Source organism: Thrips palmi, unplaced genomic scaffold (genome assembly GCF_012932325.1).
Source record: "Thrips palmi isolate BJ-2018 unplaced genomic scaffold, TpBJ-2018v1 HiC_scaffold_7, whole genome shotgun sequence".
In the NCBI taxonomy this organism is placed as follows: Eukaryota; Metazoa; Arthropoda; class Insecta; order Thysanoptera; family Thripidae; genus Thrips; species Thrips palmi.
The window spans coordinates 58,939-77,816 of NW_023144634.1; the positions used below are offsets into that span (position 1 = coordinate 58,939).

General features: G+C 40.8%; 4 protein-coding genes and 1 long non-coding RNA gene across 5 annotated transcripts; 1 reads left to right on the forward strand and 4 right to left on the reverse strand.

Moving 5' to 3' along the window:
* Positions 1 to 920: 920 nt before the first annotated feature.
* Positions 921 to 3,062, reverse strand: LOC117652656 (ran-binding protein 9-like). The gene is made up of 4 exons (XM_034397739.1): positions 3,020 to 3,062; positions 2,466 to 2,609; positions 1,958 to 2,074; positions 921 to 1,366 (listed from the first exon to the last, which is right to left on the reverse strand). Exons 3-4 carry the CDS (start codon positions 2,055 to 2,057, stop codon positions 921 to 923), a joined length of 546 nt encoding a protein of 181 aa, XP_034253630.1. The 5' UTR covers positions 2,058 to 2,074; positions 2,466 to 2,609; positions 3,020 to 3,062.
* A 408-nt stretch (positions 3,063 to 3,470) lies between these two features.
* Positions 3,471 to 4,464, forward strand: LOC117652657 (ubiquitin-conjugating enzyme E2 7-like). Its single transcript, XM_034397740.1, has 4 exons — positions 3,471 to 3,703; positions 4,058 to 4,213; positions 4,289 to 4,369; positions 4,453 to 4,464. The coding sequence occupies exons 1-4, from the start codon at positions 3,650 to 3,652 to the stop codon at positions 4,462 to 4,464; spliced, it is 303 nt and encodes a 100-aa protein (XP_034253631.1). The 5' UTR covers positions 3,471 to 3,649.
* A 2,441-nt stretch (positions 4,465 to 6,905) lies between these two features.
* Positions 6,906 to 10,773, reverse strand: LOC117652658. Its single transcript, XM_034397741.1, has 9 exons — positions 10,647 to 10,773; positions 10,083 to 10,222; positions 9,809 to 10,004; positions 9,314 to 9,735; positions 8,662 to 9,195; positions 8,501 to 8,576; positions 8,235 to 8,403; positions 8,067 to 8,159; positions 6,906 to 6,993 (listed from the first exon to the last, which is right to left on the reverse strand). The coding sequence occupies exons 2-9, from the start codon at positions 10,212 to 10,214 to the stop codon at positions 6,906 to 6,908; spliced, it is 1,710 nt and encodes a 569-aa protein (XP_034253632.1). The 5' UTR covers positions 10,215 to 10,222; positions 10,647 to 10,773.
* Positions 10,774 to 12,733: 1,960 nt separating this feature from the next.
* Positions 12,734 to 15,466, reverse strand: LOC117652659. Its single transcript, XM_034397742.1, has 2 exons — positions 15,463 to 15,466; positions 12,734 to 15,381 (listed from the first exon to the last, which is right to left on the reverse strand). The coding sequence occupies exons 1-2, from the start codon at positions 15,464 to 15,466 to the stop codon at positions 12,734 to 12,736; spliced, it is 2,652 nt and encodes an 883-aa protein (XP_034253633.1).
* A 451-nt stretch (positions 15,467 to 15,917) lies between these two features.
* On the reverse strand, positions 15,918 to 16,455 carry LOC117652551. Its single transcript, XR_004588169.1, has 3 exons — positions 16,357 to 16,455; positions 16,149 to 16,276; positions 15,918 to 16,039 (listed from the first exon to the last, which is right to left on the reverse strand). It is a non-coding gene; the product is annotated as an uncharacterized LOC117652551 (long non-coding RNA).
* Positions 16,456 to 18,878: the final 2,423 nt, after the last annotated feature.

Sequence of the window (18,878 nt, forward strand, 5' to 3'; positions counted from 1 at the left end):
TACACAATGGGCACAATCACTACAATTAGTAAGATTTGGGGCACGGCCTGGACGTACCCCCGTCGGGACGTTCCCCCCTGTTTTATTAGTATTTCTTACAATATATTTATTGAATATTTTTATTGGATGGATATTGTTATTAATTCTTTTCGAGTTGACAGAAATAATCACCCGTCGTCCCAGGAATATTTTTTACATATGTTTATAATCAAAATATTCTCTTCTCTCCTCGAGCTGCATGCGGAATTTCTAATGGTGGTGCGGGGTAGATGCGCATGCGGACCGACGGATGGCTTCCCTAAAACTCTGACACTAAAGGGTCCAACCTGTGTTAACCAAACCTAACGGGCTAGCGACAGATCTTACGCTACTCGCAACAGATCTTACGTCGTGACAGATCTTACTCTACTCGCGACAGATCTTAATCTATTCGTGATAGATCTCATCTCGCGATTGATTTTAGTCTACTTACAACAGATCTGAAGTCGTGGCAGGTCCTTCTCTACTCGCGACAGATCTTAGTCTAGTACTCGTGACAGATCTTACACTGCTCGCGCCAGCTCTTCGTCTACTTGTGACAGACCTTGCGAGAAACTCCGCATGTAGCTCATTAGAGAGAGGAAAATATTTTGACTATCTAAAAAATATTCATAAATATTTTTGGGACGACGGACGATTATTTCTGTTTATTCCAGAGTGAATTAAAATAATATCCACCCAATATATTTATTCATTAAATATATTGTAAGAAATACTATAAAACAGGGGGGAACGTCCCGACGGGGGTACGTCCCGACGTTTCCCAAGATTTGTAAACAAAAATCTTTTTCATATTAAAGAAATAGAACAATTGAACAATCATAAGATTTGTATACAAAAATCTTTTTCATATTAAAGAAATAGAACAATTGAACAATCAATCAGTTGCGCCTGAAGCGGCGGTACTGGTCCATAGTGAACGTAGCTGAACACTGCGAGTGAGGGCATAAGCCCACCTGCCCCTCCACGCAATGGGTACACAATAAATGCCCACAAGGAATACTTCCTAAGGAGTCCGATGAAACGCGGCACACCACGCACTCAAAGCCCTGCTGACCAGGCTGAGCAGTAGCAGTGGCAGGTCCGGGCTGAGCAGTTGTGGCAGTAGCACTCGGTGGCCCCCTAGCCACAGCACCAAACCCAGGCGGCGGAGGGTAGACAGGTGGCGGAGGCGGGAAGACAGGAGCTTGAGCGCCGAGACCCATGGGCATGAATGGGGCCGCCGCTACCGGCCTGTTGCGGATCGAGTTTGGTCCCGGAGGCCTGCCCCTGGGCCTCCTGGCTAATGGAGCCACTCGCCAGGGGTGTGTGGCGGCCGCTGCTGCCACTGCAATCCAAAAGATAAGATTCATCCTTTATAGACTGTCAACCAAACTCTCCTCACAAATAGCAAAGCTATCACAGCTCCTAAAAATTTTACTGGTGAAAGACATAACGGCTTCTTTTACAATTGAAAAGAACATATTTAGAAGTATCACTTTACAACTTTAACAAATAAAGGTCCAGGCAAACTCTACAAGTTGAAATGTGTACTCAGTATGCAGACGCACATGCATACTTGAAAGTACACAGAGAAAGACCGATTGGTTTCTTAATTAAAACTGCGATCAAAACGCTGTGTGATTCGCAAGTTCTTTAGTGCTTTGTCAGGAGCCAATGAAAACTTAGAATATACTCAAGAGTACTTGAGTATACTTGCCACACACATTTAAGGAAATAGAATTGACTTGTACCTAGTGAGTAACATTCATAAGGGAACAACCTTAAGCTAGTACTCCCCCACAATCAAGATAAAACTTGAGAGAAAATATTAAGGAATGTTTAGAAGTGTACAGTCAAACCCCACTTAATATACCCATAGGGATAACATAAAATGAATTACAACAACAAAATAAAAACAAAACTTGAATTAACTTACATGGAGAGCCAACTGGCAGGTGCATCTGCTGCACCTGCTGCACCTGCTGACCTGGTGAAGGGGGAGGACTCCCCAGGACATCCCTTATTAGATCCGCCATGTTGCGGTTTACGGCGCCTGAAACAGAAAAGATACAATGTAACAAAAGTAATCAATAAAAGGAAGGCTTGCCTCTTGTTTCTCAAATCTGGCGAGTCAAGACTAAACTGAACAAAGGCATTGGGACAGAGCTTCGAAGGTTGATTGATTTCTCTAGTTTCGTTCCGGACACAAACAGCAGTGACTCAGTGAGAGAAATTTAAAAAAGAGGGCTAATACTGACAATGAAACAACAATCAACAAGTGTTTTAAAGCATGAGAACGAAGACAAGCACCTTTAAAGCTGAATCAACTATCAGACGAGGCAAAGTTCTCCAACTCATCGACAATGAATAAAGCCATAGCCAAACATTCCTAGAACAAAGGATGGTTTAGCTAGAACTCACCACCTCGAGTGACATACACTTACCAAACAAATTTATGTTTACGACCGGCGGCGGCAACCCGGGTTGCTGGCCAGCAGACTGTTCTGCCGCCGTAGCCGGAGCACCCGGAGCAGCAGCCAGTGCAGCGGCACCATCACCAACGGCGACAGGATCGTCTAGATCCGGCTCTGAAAATTAAAAAAAAGATACCGATTGAATTGAGCGAAAGCAGAGGAGAAAAGAAGCAAAGGTCCGAGTGAAGACTTCACCCCAAGAGAGAAGCCCAGCACTCGAACGTTGAGATCTCTTGGATCGACCAACGAAGTCTAGGTTAGGAACTTCAAGAGTGTAGAGTGGAGAGCGGATCGATTGACGCGTTTAATTTAATTGATCTAAAAAGAAATATTTATTGAGACGTTTAAAAGGTAATGTAAATCAAACGTGAATTTCTCTGCTAGCGAGCGCCACACCCAGTCCGGAGGATGTGTCGTCGAACGGAGCAAGCAAGTCTGGGCAAATTGTAATGAGATTGCCTATCAAATGGATAGTAAATAAGGGCAAGAGAAAAGCGTGCCCAGGGCCAAAAGTCTTACCAAACTCAAATTCTCCGGTGCTCATTGCGGATTCGACTTCGACGCAAGCTGGCGGACGGCAATGGCAGTTGGCGGGAATCTGACCTGACGCCGGCAACGGTGAGGGACGGAAAGAAAGAGTGCGGAGGGGTGACCAGTAACCGGAAACAGAAGAGCGACGCGAGGGCCGGAAGGAAGGGTAGGAAAAGAGTTGTAGCGGCACTGGGGGGGGGGGGTACCGAGTTCGTAATCTACCAGATGTCTGAGGGATCATTTGGATTCAGTGCATATTTGTCTTTAAAAAAAATTAAGTTGTCTATAAACACTAAAGGAAATGTCAAATGCAAGCATTAGTTCACCAATTGCAGCGCTTGCGCTGTCCCCCACCAACGCCTGCCAACGCCTCCAACAAACAGCCTCACTCCCACTACTCCGCCCACCGCCCACTTCCTCTTCTTTTAAGATCGCTTTTTGGTCAAAACAGGTGAACGCTAAAGAAATCGACCAACCTGAATTGGTAAATTGGGAACATACCCTCGCTCGCGACGATAGCTGACGACCGTGCCGTTGGCGGGCTTTCTCACTGTTCTCACTTCTCTCTTCCTTTTGTGGCGAACAACTACTGTGACTGTGTTTGTCTATTGCCCGTTCGAACAATGGCAAATGTTCGTACTATCCGCTTGAGCAGGGATTTGGAGGATTTCATAGTGGTAAGTTATATGAGACTGTGTTACTGGGCTTTGTGGCTTTGTGTTCTTAAATGGGGCCTTGCAAAGCGCTTATGGACCACGCCGCGGACGGAAAGGTTATAAGCATCTTCGCTTCAGCCTACGAAATTGCCTCTGCCCTATTTAAGCTTTTTTTAATTCATATATGGATTTTATACTACTGCAGACTCAGGAACTGGGTCTGTGTAGAAATAACAGTCCGTTTTCGGAATCACGACCGACATCACGCGGCTAGGAAGTAAAGTTCTGGGCTTGCTCGCTGGATCCTGAGAAGTCAAGTGTTTTGTTTCCTCCTGTTACTGCTTTTTTCGTAAGATCCCTGTATTTTCCTTACAGCACGCTCCTGAGTCGGTGGTTCTGACTGCCTACGACGAAGAACGAATGAAATTCGTGAAGTTCGCTGTCTCTGGGCCACCCGAAACGCTTTATGAGGGTTCGGTATTCCAGGGTGTTCTGAAGTTGCCGGCCGACTTCCCAAGGAGGGCTCCTGATGTAAGCGTCTATTATAAATTATGTTCTGATGCTGTGGGCTTATTCTTCAGTGACTTACGAATCTCTTTTTTCTAGGCTGTTTTAGAAACGCCAATCTGGCACCCAAACATAGGACTGTCGGGGAAGATCTGTTATGATCTCATTAGTGACTGGCAAGTATTCCTACACTAAGGCTTATTTCTTTTCTGTTTCACATGATTGATTTCTGAAGCATCTAATTTGTTTAATTGACTGTGCAGGAAACCGGGTAGAACTCTTTTGCAATTAGCTGTTGGAGTTCAATCTCTCCTAGCCGATCCCAACCCAGGAAGTCCCCTCAATGCTGACGCTAGCATCATGATGCGAGAAGACATCAACCTGTATAACAACACTGTGACAATGTGGTGTTGTGTACATGCCGGTGGTGAGTTGAAAGCAACATTTCTTGTTATCAGTGCAATTTAAGTTGTAAACGGGACATGTACATAATTTTCTACTTTTGCACAGGACCTCGAACCCGCCCAGAAGAGTATCAGGCGAAATTGAGCGAAGTCATGGAGGCAGCCCAAATAGACGAGGAAGCAGCACTCAAGCGGCTGTCCTTATGCTCTTGGGATGTGCAGGATGCCATCTGCATGCGTCGCAACAGACATTAATATCATCTTGCAACCTTGAACTTATCATGTCAAAATTATGAGTTTTTTAAATTGTTTTATTTAGATGTTGGTTTTAACATATCATGTATTTCTAAAGGATTGCAAGTGTCTTATGTTGTTTTGCTCTGAATTAATGATAAATATGAGCGAAATTCTGATCAAGAAAGTAAATGTTCTAAAGAAATGTAATGCTGTCAAATTTTATTCCATATGATTCACCCTTTACGTACAATGTCACACCAACTTAGTCTATTCACTTAAACATAACAGCTTCATAGAGGTAGACACATGCTGACATTGTTCACTATGCAGAAACCCAAATAGAGTTGCAACACCCATATACTTTGAGGATCCAAGACTGATGATAATGATTGATTGCTTCTGCTGAAAAGAATCATTAAGAACTGGAAGTTAGCTAACACTTATTCATCCAAGCATGAACAGGTAAAAGTATTCTGGTCTGCCGTTAAATCCTCAATTTCTATTAGACCATGAAATGTTGAAATCACCAGTAAAAGTATTGACAGTCGACGGGGACCTTTCGCTGCTCTTACAACTTCCTTGACAACGAAGACTTGCGGCAAACAACTGAAAGAAAAAGACGCCACTTTACCACATGAAAACAGCAGCCATATCAGAGCAATTGACCTCCATCTTAGCGTAAAGGACCAATATTTATAAACAACAAAAGAAAACAAACCTTTCAAAGAAACACTGAAGCATCTATGAAACTGCTCATGCTCATTCATTCTCAACACATACGCATAGGAAAAAAAACTGAGCCTCAAACATGAAGTGAGAATGGGCACAGCAAGTGGCTTTGGAGCATTCACTTGCAGCAACATTGAGGAAGTGTATGTTGAAGCAAAGTGGAACCAGTGTGTACAATTATGTACAAAAATAGTTGGTGTCTCTCTGACCTGGAAAGATATTGAAAATAAGATTAAAAAGAGCAACATCCAAATTAACAGTATTTTCAGTGGGGTAACAAAGCCATTTTGGGAGAATTCCTGTATCATAATCCCAAACAGGTAACTTTGAAACAAGAACAGAAACAATTTCAAAGGAAAGGGAACCTTTTAGATTGACTATTTACTTAATGAGCAACCAAAAAAAACTTCTATTTTAAAGAAGAAATTACACCAATGATAGGATAAAAATAGTACATTGATAAGTACACAGTGCAGGCGGGAAAGAAAACTAATCTCTTGCTACTAAAAATCACAAAGTAAACCAGCCACAATTCTAAAATGAAAAAGTGCACCCACATTTACTCTACTTATATTTATGGAAGCTGGAAACAACGTTTCAATGATGCCACGAGTCAAAGCTGACTTATATTGAAACTCACCGTATATTTATCCATGGCACACATAATTGCTAAAAATGATGTAAAAAATGTCAATGTCAACAGCTGCCAATAGATCCACCATAATTGTCAGTAAGTTTGACTGCTCAAAGACTCCATCAGAGCAATGTCGTTTAGGGCATTTTACTTTAATGAGGCTGCCATAAAAAAAATGAAAACAGTCAGTAAATGCCCAGTCCTGCAAAACAGAAAGACATCATCATCAGTAATTGGGAAACTAAAGAACGGTCAAAGCAGCAGACCTAACACTGATATAGGAATGAAAATAAGTGAGTGCACAAGATTAAAAGGAGAGGGCAGTGAAAATAAATCTGAACAAAAAACATAATGGTTTGAAGTACTGAAAACAGCTTGCTCTCCTTTGACTTTGACGTGCCATGAGCTTGGTCATCACAAACAATTTTTGGATGATTCAAAATAAGTTTTTAATCCAAGTTTCCATTAAGTATTAAGGCGGCCTTACACAAAATGACTTAACTGGAGTTGGAACTAAAGTTGTTAAAGAAGAGCTGAATTCAGTTGTAGTAATTGAATAAATGCCTCAACCCTTGAACTGATGGAGTAGTACTGAACGTAAAGATTATGAAGCTGCTCTGACACTTACATCTTCTTGTACATGTTCTTCCTCTTCTTTTTTTAAATCTTACAACAAACATCATTACAGAAGTGTTGTGAGGTTTGATGTGGCTTAAGAAATTAAATGCCTGGTGAATGTTGACAACTGTGATGAGACCTTTGAAGGCAAAACAAGTTCTATCACAAAGAAGCCATCAGAGCTGTAAACAAAAAATACAGGAAACAAATTAATGACAAGGAAAAGCAATGAGGTATCACCTAAGGTAATGCATGCTCTTTCATAGCAAAAAAAAAATAAAATCAGAAACAACTTAACACTGTTTGTGTCATTCTTGCGTGTTATTTCTGAACACAAGTTTGCACCTAGAATGGGTGCACTGTGCAAGACAAGCGGAAAACATACACAGCCAGAGCTGTGCAGGCTGCAGTTTTTCTATAGCATCATGGGAGCAGCGACTGTAATGTAAAAGATAATTAACAAACCATTACAAGGTTTGTACAGCTAATTCAAAGGTTCCATTCATCACAGGCACTGTTAAAAAAAATTTCTGAATTTTCAGACTAATTTGAGTGAAGTACTTTTACATAAAGTCGTTATTAATTTTCAGACTCGTCTTGGTCTGAAAATGAAGTCTTAAAATTCAGACATGATGACGCCTTATTTTCCAGACCCTGACTCAACTGAAAATTCGTATTGCATTTCCAATTTTTCAGGCCACTATAAGTCTTAAAAAAAATACTCCACATGAAAAGTTTCAACCCACACCCATATTATTTTTAAGTGACCCACAGATGAAGTTCCAGCCGACTGTAAGTCTTAATAAAAATACTCCACATGGATGGAGATTCAACACTACACCCATATTACTTTTAAGTGATCCACAGTTTAAGTTCCAGCCTTGCCCAAGGCTCAAATTTCACGAATCTCCCCGTTAAATTTCATGCTCCTTGATACAACATGTATTCTCTGAGCTGGTATTCAATTTAATTTCTGAATAGTCAAAAGTGAGAACTCAAATTAATTGACAGATTGATGGGTAAAAAAAAAAAGCAGTATAAGCTCTTGTAGTTTATAATTATAAACTCAAATTCAATTAAAAAATTCATTACAAAAAAATTCTATACATTCAAAGTACAAAGCTCTCAAAGTATATAATAAAAAACTCAAATTCAATTATAAAAACAGTCGTTATCAATAAATTTCTATACATTTTAAGTACAAATTCGAAGTACAAACACATTCAAAATAGAAATTTAAAGCCCTCTGCTGAACCTGCTGTTCCGTGCTTCAAAATCTGCCAGGGCACTGGCCAATGAAGAAACCTTTGCATTCACACGAGTTGGTGAATTGATGTTGAGGAAGAAGCTGTAATGGAAAAAAAACAAAGTAAATAACAAATATCGGAACAACACAAAAACAACCTTCTATAGTTGCACGTACCGTTGCATGAACTCCAGTAGGCGAGCAATGCGCTTGGGGTAGACAATGTTGTAAACGAAATAGCTTAGCACCACCAGCAGTACTCCGTCCAGAATGCTTCTCACCTCCACCACCAACTCTCCTCGCACCACAACGAAAGCTCTTGCAGCAGCATCAAAAATGGAAAACCCTGAAAACAAAATAAAGTTGAAGTATCAGATCTTAGAAAGTTATAACGAGGTAGGAGTCAAAACAATTTTGAAGGAAATAAAGGAAATGTTACTCACCATTCACAACAAGAAGGGGACATTTTGATACTCCACTTGCTTTTAGAACCATTTCTTCCACACTTGCTAAGGGATCCTGAGGAAAGAGAGATTTGATTAGAGGCACGAGACAAACACTTCTATGCACATTAAAAGATTAATGTCAACAGGTAAACACCTACCCTAACCAAGAGGAAAAATTCTTTTTCAGCATCTCCTAAATACAATGCCAACAATGGGAACAAGGCAACCCTTTTAGGCACAGAACTATCACAGCTCACAACAGCTTCTTGAGCTTCTTCAAGACAGCTCTTCATCTTCTCTGCTCTACCAGCTGTATGCTTATCTGCATAATCCGCCAGAAAGTTGAAGATCACATCAGAAGAAGAAAGTTCACTGTTCCAGACGGCAAGTACTTCCTTCCCAAGGAGAATGCTGGCATGGCAAATAAGAAATGACTGTTTCTTCATAATTGGCCATTTTTCCACCAGGTCCTGCCACTGAGCCACTGTGCGAGCTCCATTGATGCAGTGCCTTTGAAGCGCATAGGTGGATTTCATCAAAGAGTGTGCTAAGGCATCATCACCAGAGGTCTGAGATGCCAAATCAAAGAGAGTCCTTCGCTTCACTTCCAGCTCATCCAAAAGATCATCACAAAGAGGCGGAGCCCACATTCCTTCTGCGCAGCCGTTTGTATCCATACGAATGAATGGTAACTGTAAGCAAACCAAACAATTAACCATGTGCTAGACCCAATGTAAACAATGTCCAAACATCCAATAAAAACAGAAAAACAGCATGAAACCATAACTGAAAATTGATAAGAAATAGTACCTCTTCCGGATTGTCTGCATCTTCCTCAGATACATGACTAGTTGACCTCCTCTGCCTTCTGCGTATTCCTTCAACTTCTTTCGCATACCCTAAAGCATTGTAAAGCGACCGGGAAAATTGGTAAAGGCAAGAGGCTGTATTGCCTTCCTTAAGTTGGACTACAAAAGCTTCCGGGCAAGCAGAATGAATTTTCTTGCAGACTTGGGTTAAAGTTCCAGGCAGAAGTGTCTTGTTCTTTAACTTCTCAGTCAAAGTTTTCACAACACTTCTTCTGGCCCTAGTGATCACTTGATTCCTGATATGGCTCGGAGACTTCAGCGCATCCTTGAGCTTCTTGGTAACTTCTCGGTAAGGCAATGCTGGGAGGACTGTAGAAGTCATGCTAGTTGGAGCAATGTTTGTATCAACATCTTCAGATGGAACTGCAATTAGGAATCAGAAATTAGGAACAATACCGAGGCTAATTGCAAAGGAAGGGTTGATATAAGCACTTACCCCTATCACTGCCTTGGTTCGGCGTGTCAGCCCCTCCACTTCTGTTCGCAACAACATCAAGATCAGACCTGCTCCACTCCTCACCCAGCTGGGCGATTGCAAGTGACAGGTGCTCCCCTTTGTTGTTCGCGAAAGTAACCAGAGCCTCTAGACAGGCATCGTCATCAATAAGGGAACCGTCTGAATCATCAAAAACCTATAACAAAGGCCTTAAGTTGATGACAGAAGGCGAGAACGCAAAGAGAAGGTGACTCAGTTGTGAATGTATAATTACCTTAAATGATGATGCACTTGCAACTTGCAATTGAAACTTAGTATTGGCACCTTCCTTCAACTGGTTAAGGTTTGCTGCCACAACTGTCATCTTGCTACCCTTGCCAATACATCGTACCTTAAAAACAGGCATCTCGGAATCTGCAAACATAATTTTAACTGTTAGAATTTTAAACTGTTGATACTCCACTTACAAATGGAATGGAAGCCAACTAGAAATGTGGGAGGCACAAAATTTCCTAATAGAATAATCCTAAGTGTCAGAGGCCATCTTAACTGCCAGGGCTGATCCAAGACAAGGCTGCAATCTATAGGCTCAGGTTGCCACCCAAGGAGTTCGGCAACGATTGCTTCACACATAAAGAAAGTAACGCGGACAAAATGTTCAGAACACGTGGAGAACAGACATCGAAACGACTTTCAATTTGAGAAAGAAAAGAAGGGTTATTTCAAGTCACCGAAAGCCTAAACGAGTTACGTACAGGTTAGGAGAGTCGGACAGTAGGGCTGATGAAAGGAAAGAAACTGCATAGAGATTCAAAGATGGAAGATAGTTCAGACTAACCTGGGAGCAACTCGTCGTCAAATAAGGGATCCGATCGCTTCGAACAAAAGGGAAAATTTTCCAGGAGAACATAGCTTAAATAGAAAACAAATCCGTTCCTTCGGCGGCGCCGGCTTCTGCCTGACTGGCTGGTAGATAGCTCGTCACGGCCACGGTCGCCATGGTCATTTGGCCAAGACCATTTTCTTTTCAACGAAATAATATTTTCCAAGTGACCGGATAACACGTTAACCAATTAAATGAATAATTGTATAGTTGAAGACCTTATTTCGTTACATTTCTCTCAGTAATTGACATTTTTCTCTGTTTGAGCAGATAGTCGATTCGGGCGAGATTCGACTCCAAGATGGCTGCCTCACCACCACCTCGGGAGCGCTAGCAGAAGTCTCTCAGCTGATCGGACTGGACACTGGACCATCAAGGCAACACTTTCAGAACCAAGTACAATCAAATTTCCAGGCAAGAAAGTAATTTATGTTAGTGTTGCATCAAAATCAGTGCATCTCCAATTTTCTTGGCTCTGTTTTGGTTTAATGCTTCTTTCAGTATGCATCGGGAGGTTTGTTCCTGTATGTTTTTGAGTTAAACCACAATTTGGTTTGTGCAGGTAAAATGGCAGAATACTACTCCTCAGACCTATTTTTGGAAAATATCCACCTTGTGGTGTTCTACTTGATTGATGGCCAAGTGGTGTACATTCCTGAGTATGACTCCAGAGGATGAATTCATGAGCCAGGTGATCTTCTCCAGTGAGACTGTCCCAACTCATCAAACTTCTAAGCAGGCAGCCATTATTCTTGGATGGGGTGGTGAGTATGAATGAAACTTTCATTCACCGACATCTATTTGACTGTAGCTTACTCTCTTTGAACATCGCTTGATTTACACCTACATGTATCATGTCCCTAGAATGTGAAGCTGACGCAATCTCCACCGCCAGAACGTCAGAAGATTGTCTAAATGGAATGGTGAACGGCCCTCAGAATTCAAGTTACTTGGACACAGCGTAGCAGAAAGCCGATACTTTGATGGCATTGATGAAGATGATTAAGGAAATGTTTTTATTATATTTCATTGACATTAACAGCTGTGATACGGTAGTGCATCTACACATCAAAGTTATTAGAATATTCTCTTCAGATTTCTTCTAAAATTTGGTGTAATGTCCTCTTCTATAAGAGAAGCAGTTGGAAGCAGCTAACAAAGCAGATTGTCTGTCTGACCCTCATTTTGGTCCATCTTGGTAAAATTGCATGTGAGGTAAAAGATGAGTTTAGTTGAGTTTGACAACATTTTTATGTAAAGCACAAAATAAAGAATGGAAATGAAATTCAAAATTTTCTTTTAACTTATTTACATTTCACCTTTTTCAAATAACATTTGATTTCAACCAAAATATATACACAGCAAGCAAGCAAGCAACAGCTTCTCTCGACTCGAGTATACTCATTTCTTTTGAAACTAATAATGCATTGTTGAACAGTCTGCTTGACCACTGAATTGTTGCAACATGTCAATGAAATCAAACACTGTCACCCTATAATTTCAAAATTATCCCTGATGATTAGCTGTTGAAAAACCCTTTGAAATTCTACCAGAGGGTTGTACACACCGATTTGAATAGGATTGAATTTTAAACCTTCCTTGTTAGTTCTTTCAGAGTTGTTTTCTTTCTTATCGCTTTAAGTATTAAAAACAAAGCATAACTGTATTACTAAATAAAAAGTAAATTATTGTGGAAAGACCAGACTGAGGGTAATAGGGTGGTAGAGGAACCAAACAAATTTCAAAGAGGAGAAATGGTATAATGATTTAATAAATTTGTGCCAGCACAGTATTTGTCAGGTAACATAAGTTGATCATATTTAACAATATCTACATCTAAAAATATTCCTTACAAGATTACAACAGTGCACAAGTGTGTCAAAGAGATGAGAGAAACATTCAATAAAAAAATGTTCATTTACAATTTCTATCACAAATTATAATTATGTTTAAAAGCAAACACAAGTCAATAACTAAAAATTGAAACAGAACCTCTTAGAAGTAAGATAAAAAAATTAAAATGACAAATATTTTAAATATTCTCAGAACGATGAATTGCAAGGTGAATTAACAATAGCATGTCTCAAGGAAATGTAGGTTTGGGTATCTCTGAGATATGGGTGCATTGGATAAAAGCATAGTAAATCAACTTGTCTACAGCACTCAAAATCACGTAGAGCCTGAACCTTGTAACAACCATACTTGTGAACAAGTGAGGCTTTGCACAATTTTACAAGAAATGTTACATCATCATTTGGGCCGAGGAGCATCAGGTGAATCATGCCAACTATCAGGTCATTAGAACGAGGCACATGTCGTACCACAACAACATCCCCCTTCCTGTAATTTGTACCATGAACACTCAGAGAATTGGTCTCGACAAATTGGGAAAATGAATGAACACACTTCTCCACAGCTTTCTGTATGGCTTCACTGTACAGTACATGTTGATAAGGCACTGATTCACCAGATTGAACAGTGCAAACAGAGCTGCCACCACTTCGAACCCAACTTTGCAAGAATTCATGCTTAAAAGCCAAAGTTTGAGGCATATTGATGCTATTATTACTAGATTTCCAGGATCTCACAAAGAAAGAATGTTTTGTTTCAAAGCGGAGTGTCCATACTTTGATTAGGCATCCAAACAACAAAATTAATTCAGGGAAATGAGAGAGGTAGTGGTGCTTGGGTCTCAACAGCTTATGAGGGAACAATGCTCTTCGTAGCATCAGATATTCGTCAATCATGCACTGGAAACTTGGCAGATGAGATTCGTGCACTTTGGGAGCAATGGAAAACAGAGTAATTTCTCTCAGTAAAAGCATCAGTTTCCACACTTTATCTCTGGGGTTCTTGATGTGCCCAGAGACAATAAGGGGAAAGAGCCTCATAAAGGTGATTAGTTGCCAAGCACCTCCGGCAAGACGACCCTTTTCCAACTTCTTAATGATGCAAGGCTTGTCTTTTCTATCTTCTGCTGAGTATGGAAATGCCTCAATCAAATCATTTAATGTTTCAATATCAAACCACCCTTCAGCAACAAAATACTGGATAAACAGCTTTAAATCCCAAGAAATGACTCCTTGCCCAAGGTCATGGCCAATGCAACAAGGCAGAGCTGGAGCGCAAACATGAAAGCCAGGAATTGCATTGAAAGGGGAGTCATATTTGACACCACGGTGGTTGCCAAGTCTTCCATTGGAATCTGCGACTCTCTCCAAATCTTCATTGTAAGAATCAATAGTTCTTCTTGGGAATTTTCTTGTCTCGCCTCCCTCTCTCCTAAATTCAGCTCTACTCATCAAACAATACCGACAGAAGTACTTAGATCTGCTGAAATTTTCAACTAGGCCAGCCAGAGCATGGCTACCCAAATTGTCGCCAGCAATGAATGCAAGGCTAGCTTTAACAGTTCCATGACCATCGACTTCAATGCCTGTCTCCTGGAGTGAAATTAAATCTTCAACAATCTTGCTATACACTTCAGTTGGATTAAAATCACAATCTTTCACCAGAGCCACTAGTTGTATATTCTCTTTCTTGAATCTAATATCTGACGGTAGGTTACCAAACGCCATATACACACCAAGAAGCTTATGTTTTAAATTTTTGGCAGGCCCAATAGGGTTAGCCAATTCAAAACCATCTTGATATAAAATTATTGGAATTGCTTTAGGATTGTCTTGAAAGAACTTGTAGCTTTTATATGTTTCTCCATCAAAAAAGTCTCTGAAGACACCCTCAAACTGAGAAGTTTGTAGTTCAAAGTCAAAATTAAATGATTTGTTAGCAAATGCGGCTCGAATGGTTTTCTTAATGGGAATGTAATAATAGAAGGAGCCATTATCAAGAGGAACTTTCTCAGGGACAACAAAGTTAAAGTGGCGTTCATAGAACTGTTTTCTCATGTAGACAGATCTTAAAGAATGGCAGACCTCTAGTAAATCATTACGTTCAGACACTGAAGAGAGAATGAGAGAAATAGTTTCAGGTGACAAATTTTCATCTTGAAGAATTGACGACAAAGAATTTAAGAAACATCTTTCCATACTAGACAGCAAGGTTCGAATCTCCTTAGAAATCACCTGATTAACAGAAGCTGGAACCATGTGCTTAAACTCCAACTTTTGATGAAATTGAGCCAAAGCCACTAAGGATTCTTCTTTCCTTTCCTGCTGAGTCACCTCCTCTTCAGGTGCACAATACTCATCCAGTGAAATTTCTGGGAGATCGTAGACTGGAGAAGTAATGACTTCATGATCGATGGTGGTCTGCTGGCGGTGTTTCTTGGAGATGTGACCACTCAAAGAATTGATGCTAGAAAATTTCTTTAAACAGCCATCAACAACACAGGGAATGGAACTGAACTCCCTTAAATGAACCCTTAAATGGCTGGTTAGTAGTTTATAGACAAGAAATTCTCTGCCACAAATTGCTATGGGGCATTTGTACTTTCCAGTAGAGGATGGAGGAAGAGAAGGCTTGTTGTGACCTTTGGAAACAAAAATTCTGTGATTCCTGATGACATGAGCCCGAAAAGAGCTCTCACTCCTGAAAGCACTTAAACAGTGCCCTAAGCCACAGTAGGTAAGCCTGGTGAGATGACGATGGACTCTCAAGTGATGAAGATGGGATTTAATTGACTTTGATTTGTTGCTGCAAAATTTGCAGTAAAACAATAGATTTGCATCTGAAAAAAAGAAAGACAGATTGATTTAGGAAAAGGCAGCAGCCAAAGGAAAGTCATTGAGTGGTAGCATGAGGTACTCACCCATTTTGTTGAATCTGATGAAACACAGTAGAAAAAGATGTATTCGTACGGTGAGTCAAAATGTCATCAAAGCACACAGCTGGAGAGACAAATAACGAAGAAGAGATAATGCAGTAAGCTCAATTGATTGGTCTGCAAATCAAAGAAAGCACACATTAACTCCAACCCATCAAAAATGAGAAGCCAATCAAAACCTCGGAACACCAGAGGCAGCAAGCTAGCGTTTAAAAGGAGACATACCATGGTTGGAAGCCGTCACAGTTGTTTGATCACCTTGCTGGTGAGAAAACGTAATGGTGATGGAATCTCAAGTGATGAATTTGTGAGATAATTGACTTCAACTAGTTGCTGCAAAATTTAACATCTGAAAAAAAGGAAAGAAAGTTCGATTTAGGAAAAGACAGCAGCCAAAGGAAAGTCATTAAGTGGTAGCATGATGTACTCACCCATTTTGTTGAAACTGATGAAACACAGTAGAAAAAGTAGTATTCATACGATAAGTCAAAATGTCACCAAAGCAACAGGTGGAGAGACAAATAACGAAGAAGAGATGATGCGGTAAGCTCAGTTGGTTGGTCTGCAAATGAAACAAAGCACACATTAACTCCAACCCATCAAAGATGAAAAAGCCAATCAAAACCTTTGAACATCAGAGGCAGCAAGCAAGCGTTTAAAAGGAGACATACCATGGTTGGAAGCAGTCATAGCTGTTTGATCACCTTGCTGGTAAGAAAACGTGGTGGACTCTCAAGTGATGAATTTGTGATTTAATTGACTTCAAATAATTGCGGCAAAATTTCTGTTATAACAACACCTGAAAAAAAGGAAAAAGTTTGATTTAGGAAAAGGCAGCAGCCAAACAGAAGTAATTTGGTGGTAGCGTGAGATACTCACCCATTTTGATGAAACTGATGAAACACAGTAGAAAATGTAGTATTCATACGATGAGTCAAAATGTCACCAAAGCAACAGGTGGAGAGACAAATAACGAAGAAGAGACGATGCGGTAAGCTCAGTTGGTTGGTCTGCAAATGAAAGAAAGCACACATTAACGCCAACCCATCAAAGATGAAAAAGCCAATCAAAACCTTTGAACATCAGAGGCAGCAAGCAAGCGTTTAAAAGGAGACATACCATGGTTGGAAGCCGTCATAGCTGTTTGATCACCTTGCTGGTAAGAAAACGTAATGGTGGTGGACTCTCAAGTGATGAAATTGTGATTTAATTGACTTCAAATAATTGCGGCAAAATTTCTGTTATAACAACACCTGAAAAAAAGGAAAGAAAGTTTGATTTAGGAAAAGGCAGCAGCCAAACAGAAGTAATTTGGTGGTAGCGTGAGATACTCACCCATTTTGATGAAACTGATGAAACACAGTAGAAAATGTAGTATTCATACGATGAGTCAAAATGTCACCAAAGCAACAGGTGGAGAGACAAATAACGAAGAAGAGACGATGCGGTAAGCTCAGTTGGTTGGTCTGCAAATGAAAGAAAGCACACATTAACGCCAACCCATCAAACATGAGAAAGCCAATCAAAACCTCGGAACACCTAAGGCAGCAAGCAAGGGTTTCAAAGGAGGCTTACCTTGGTTTAAAATCGTCATAGTTGTTTGAGCACCTTGCTGGTGAGAAATCGTAATGCCGTCCAATCACATGCTGAGCCTGCAAATTAAAGAAAGCACACATTAATTCCAATTAATCAAAAGCACATAAAACAAAGGATATAAGTAGCTATAAGCAATTCATAGTCTGGATATTGCATCTGTTCTCCAACTTCTCATAGGTTTGTCAAGGACTACTGCTTATACAGAACTTGATGAGAGCACTTTCAGAGGATAATTTGGACTACATGCCAGAAGTTTAACAATAAGTTGGGAACTATTTATTTTCTCAACGTTACAGGACTGCCCCGAACCAAATGTGAAAAAGTAACACAAGCTACAATGAAAACTCGAAGTAAGGTTATGAAACACTAGAGTGATGTTGGGGACGCCACATGTTTTTTCCGGCAAACCGTTAATAGTTTGTTCGGATGGAATGAAATACACGCACACAGGAAGCAAGCTCAAGCTAAAAATGTTTCAACAGATCCACGCACCTGGTATGACATGTCACCATCGAGAAGAGGGCTCACAAAGAAAGAGACGCCCGCCGCCCGCCACGCCGCTGCAATGCAATGGACATGCCCCCTCCCTCCCTTCTCTCCCCCGCCCCGCCCTCCACCGCCTCCTCCCCGCCCTCCCCTTCCACCCCTCCCCTTTCTTCCCCTTCCGAGGGAGGGGAGGGTTCGACCCGTTCCACCCGGCAGAGTGCTCTAGCGGCCGTCGGGTAGGCAGCCACCACACACGCGCGTCGTGCGGGCTGGCCTACTCTCCCGCTGGCAGGCGTTCTGGCACTTATCTTAGATTTAAGAATGCGCTTGGTCCAAATTTTCAAACTGGAACTGAATTTTCAGACCACGCGGGCTTTCAGATCGGAGTGACTGAAAATTAAGTCATACATGCTGATTTTTCATAATTTTGTCTGAATTAGCGATTCAGACCATCAAGTCTGAAAAAATTAGTCTGAATTTTCAGAATTTTTTTAACAGTGGGTGTTTCATCAATTATTGCTCAAACAATGCATGGATAGGTGCACTAGAGTAAAAGTATAGTGTGAACAATAACTAAGAAGCCTGTAACTGACTGATTATCGAATGAAACTCACCTGCGATCAAGGCCAAGATTGTGAACAGAGGAGAGATGCCGTTCAGTCCCAGCAAGCACCAAGATTGCTCTACAAAAAGTGAGGCTTGGGTAGTAGGCCCCGGCTTGTGTTTCCAGGACCTGAAAAAATAAATAACTAGTGGAGTTGTAGTGGCGGGCTAAACAGCTTTGCATGTTTTCATCACTACCATGTTTGTTCACTAGAGCTTTCCAGCAAAAGACATCGCCAACTGAAACAGAGGGATATGTTTTAACACTATATAAAATGTTACTATGTTACATGTAAAAGGAACAAGAAAACCAACCTCATTGCAAGAGTCCAACTTCTATTGTAAAGGCTCTATCAGAGCAGCCAGCAAATGACCACTGAGTCACCTGGTGCAAGGGTCTACGTACAAGAAAGATAAATAACTGGCCCACTTCAGACAGCCCAGCTTTGAAGCAAAATAATCCTGGGAACAATAAACAGAGGTCACAATATTAGGAAGGCTTGCTTTTACATTCACTAGAGTCTTAAAAACAATGGAAGCTGATCCTCGTCCCTGACAGACCATATCCCCACAAGTGCAATAGAATGAGAGACTGGAGAGGGCTTTAGTTTATTGTGGTAGTTGAAATGGCATGACAGTTTGTGTAACACTAGCACCACATTTTAACATCTCACTTGAAACTGATAGTACACTGTTGTCGATATGTAACCACTTGA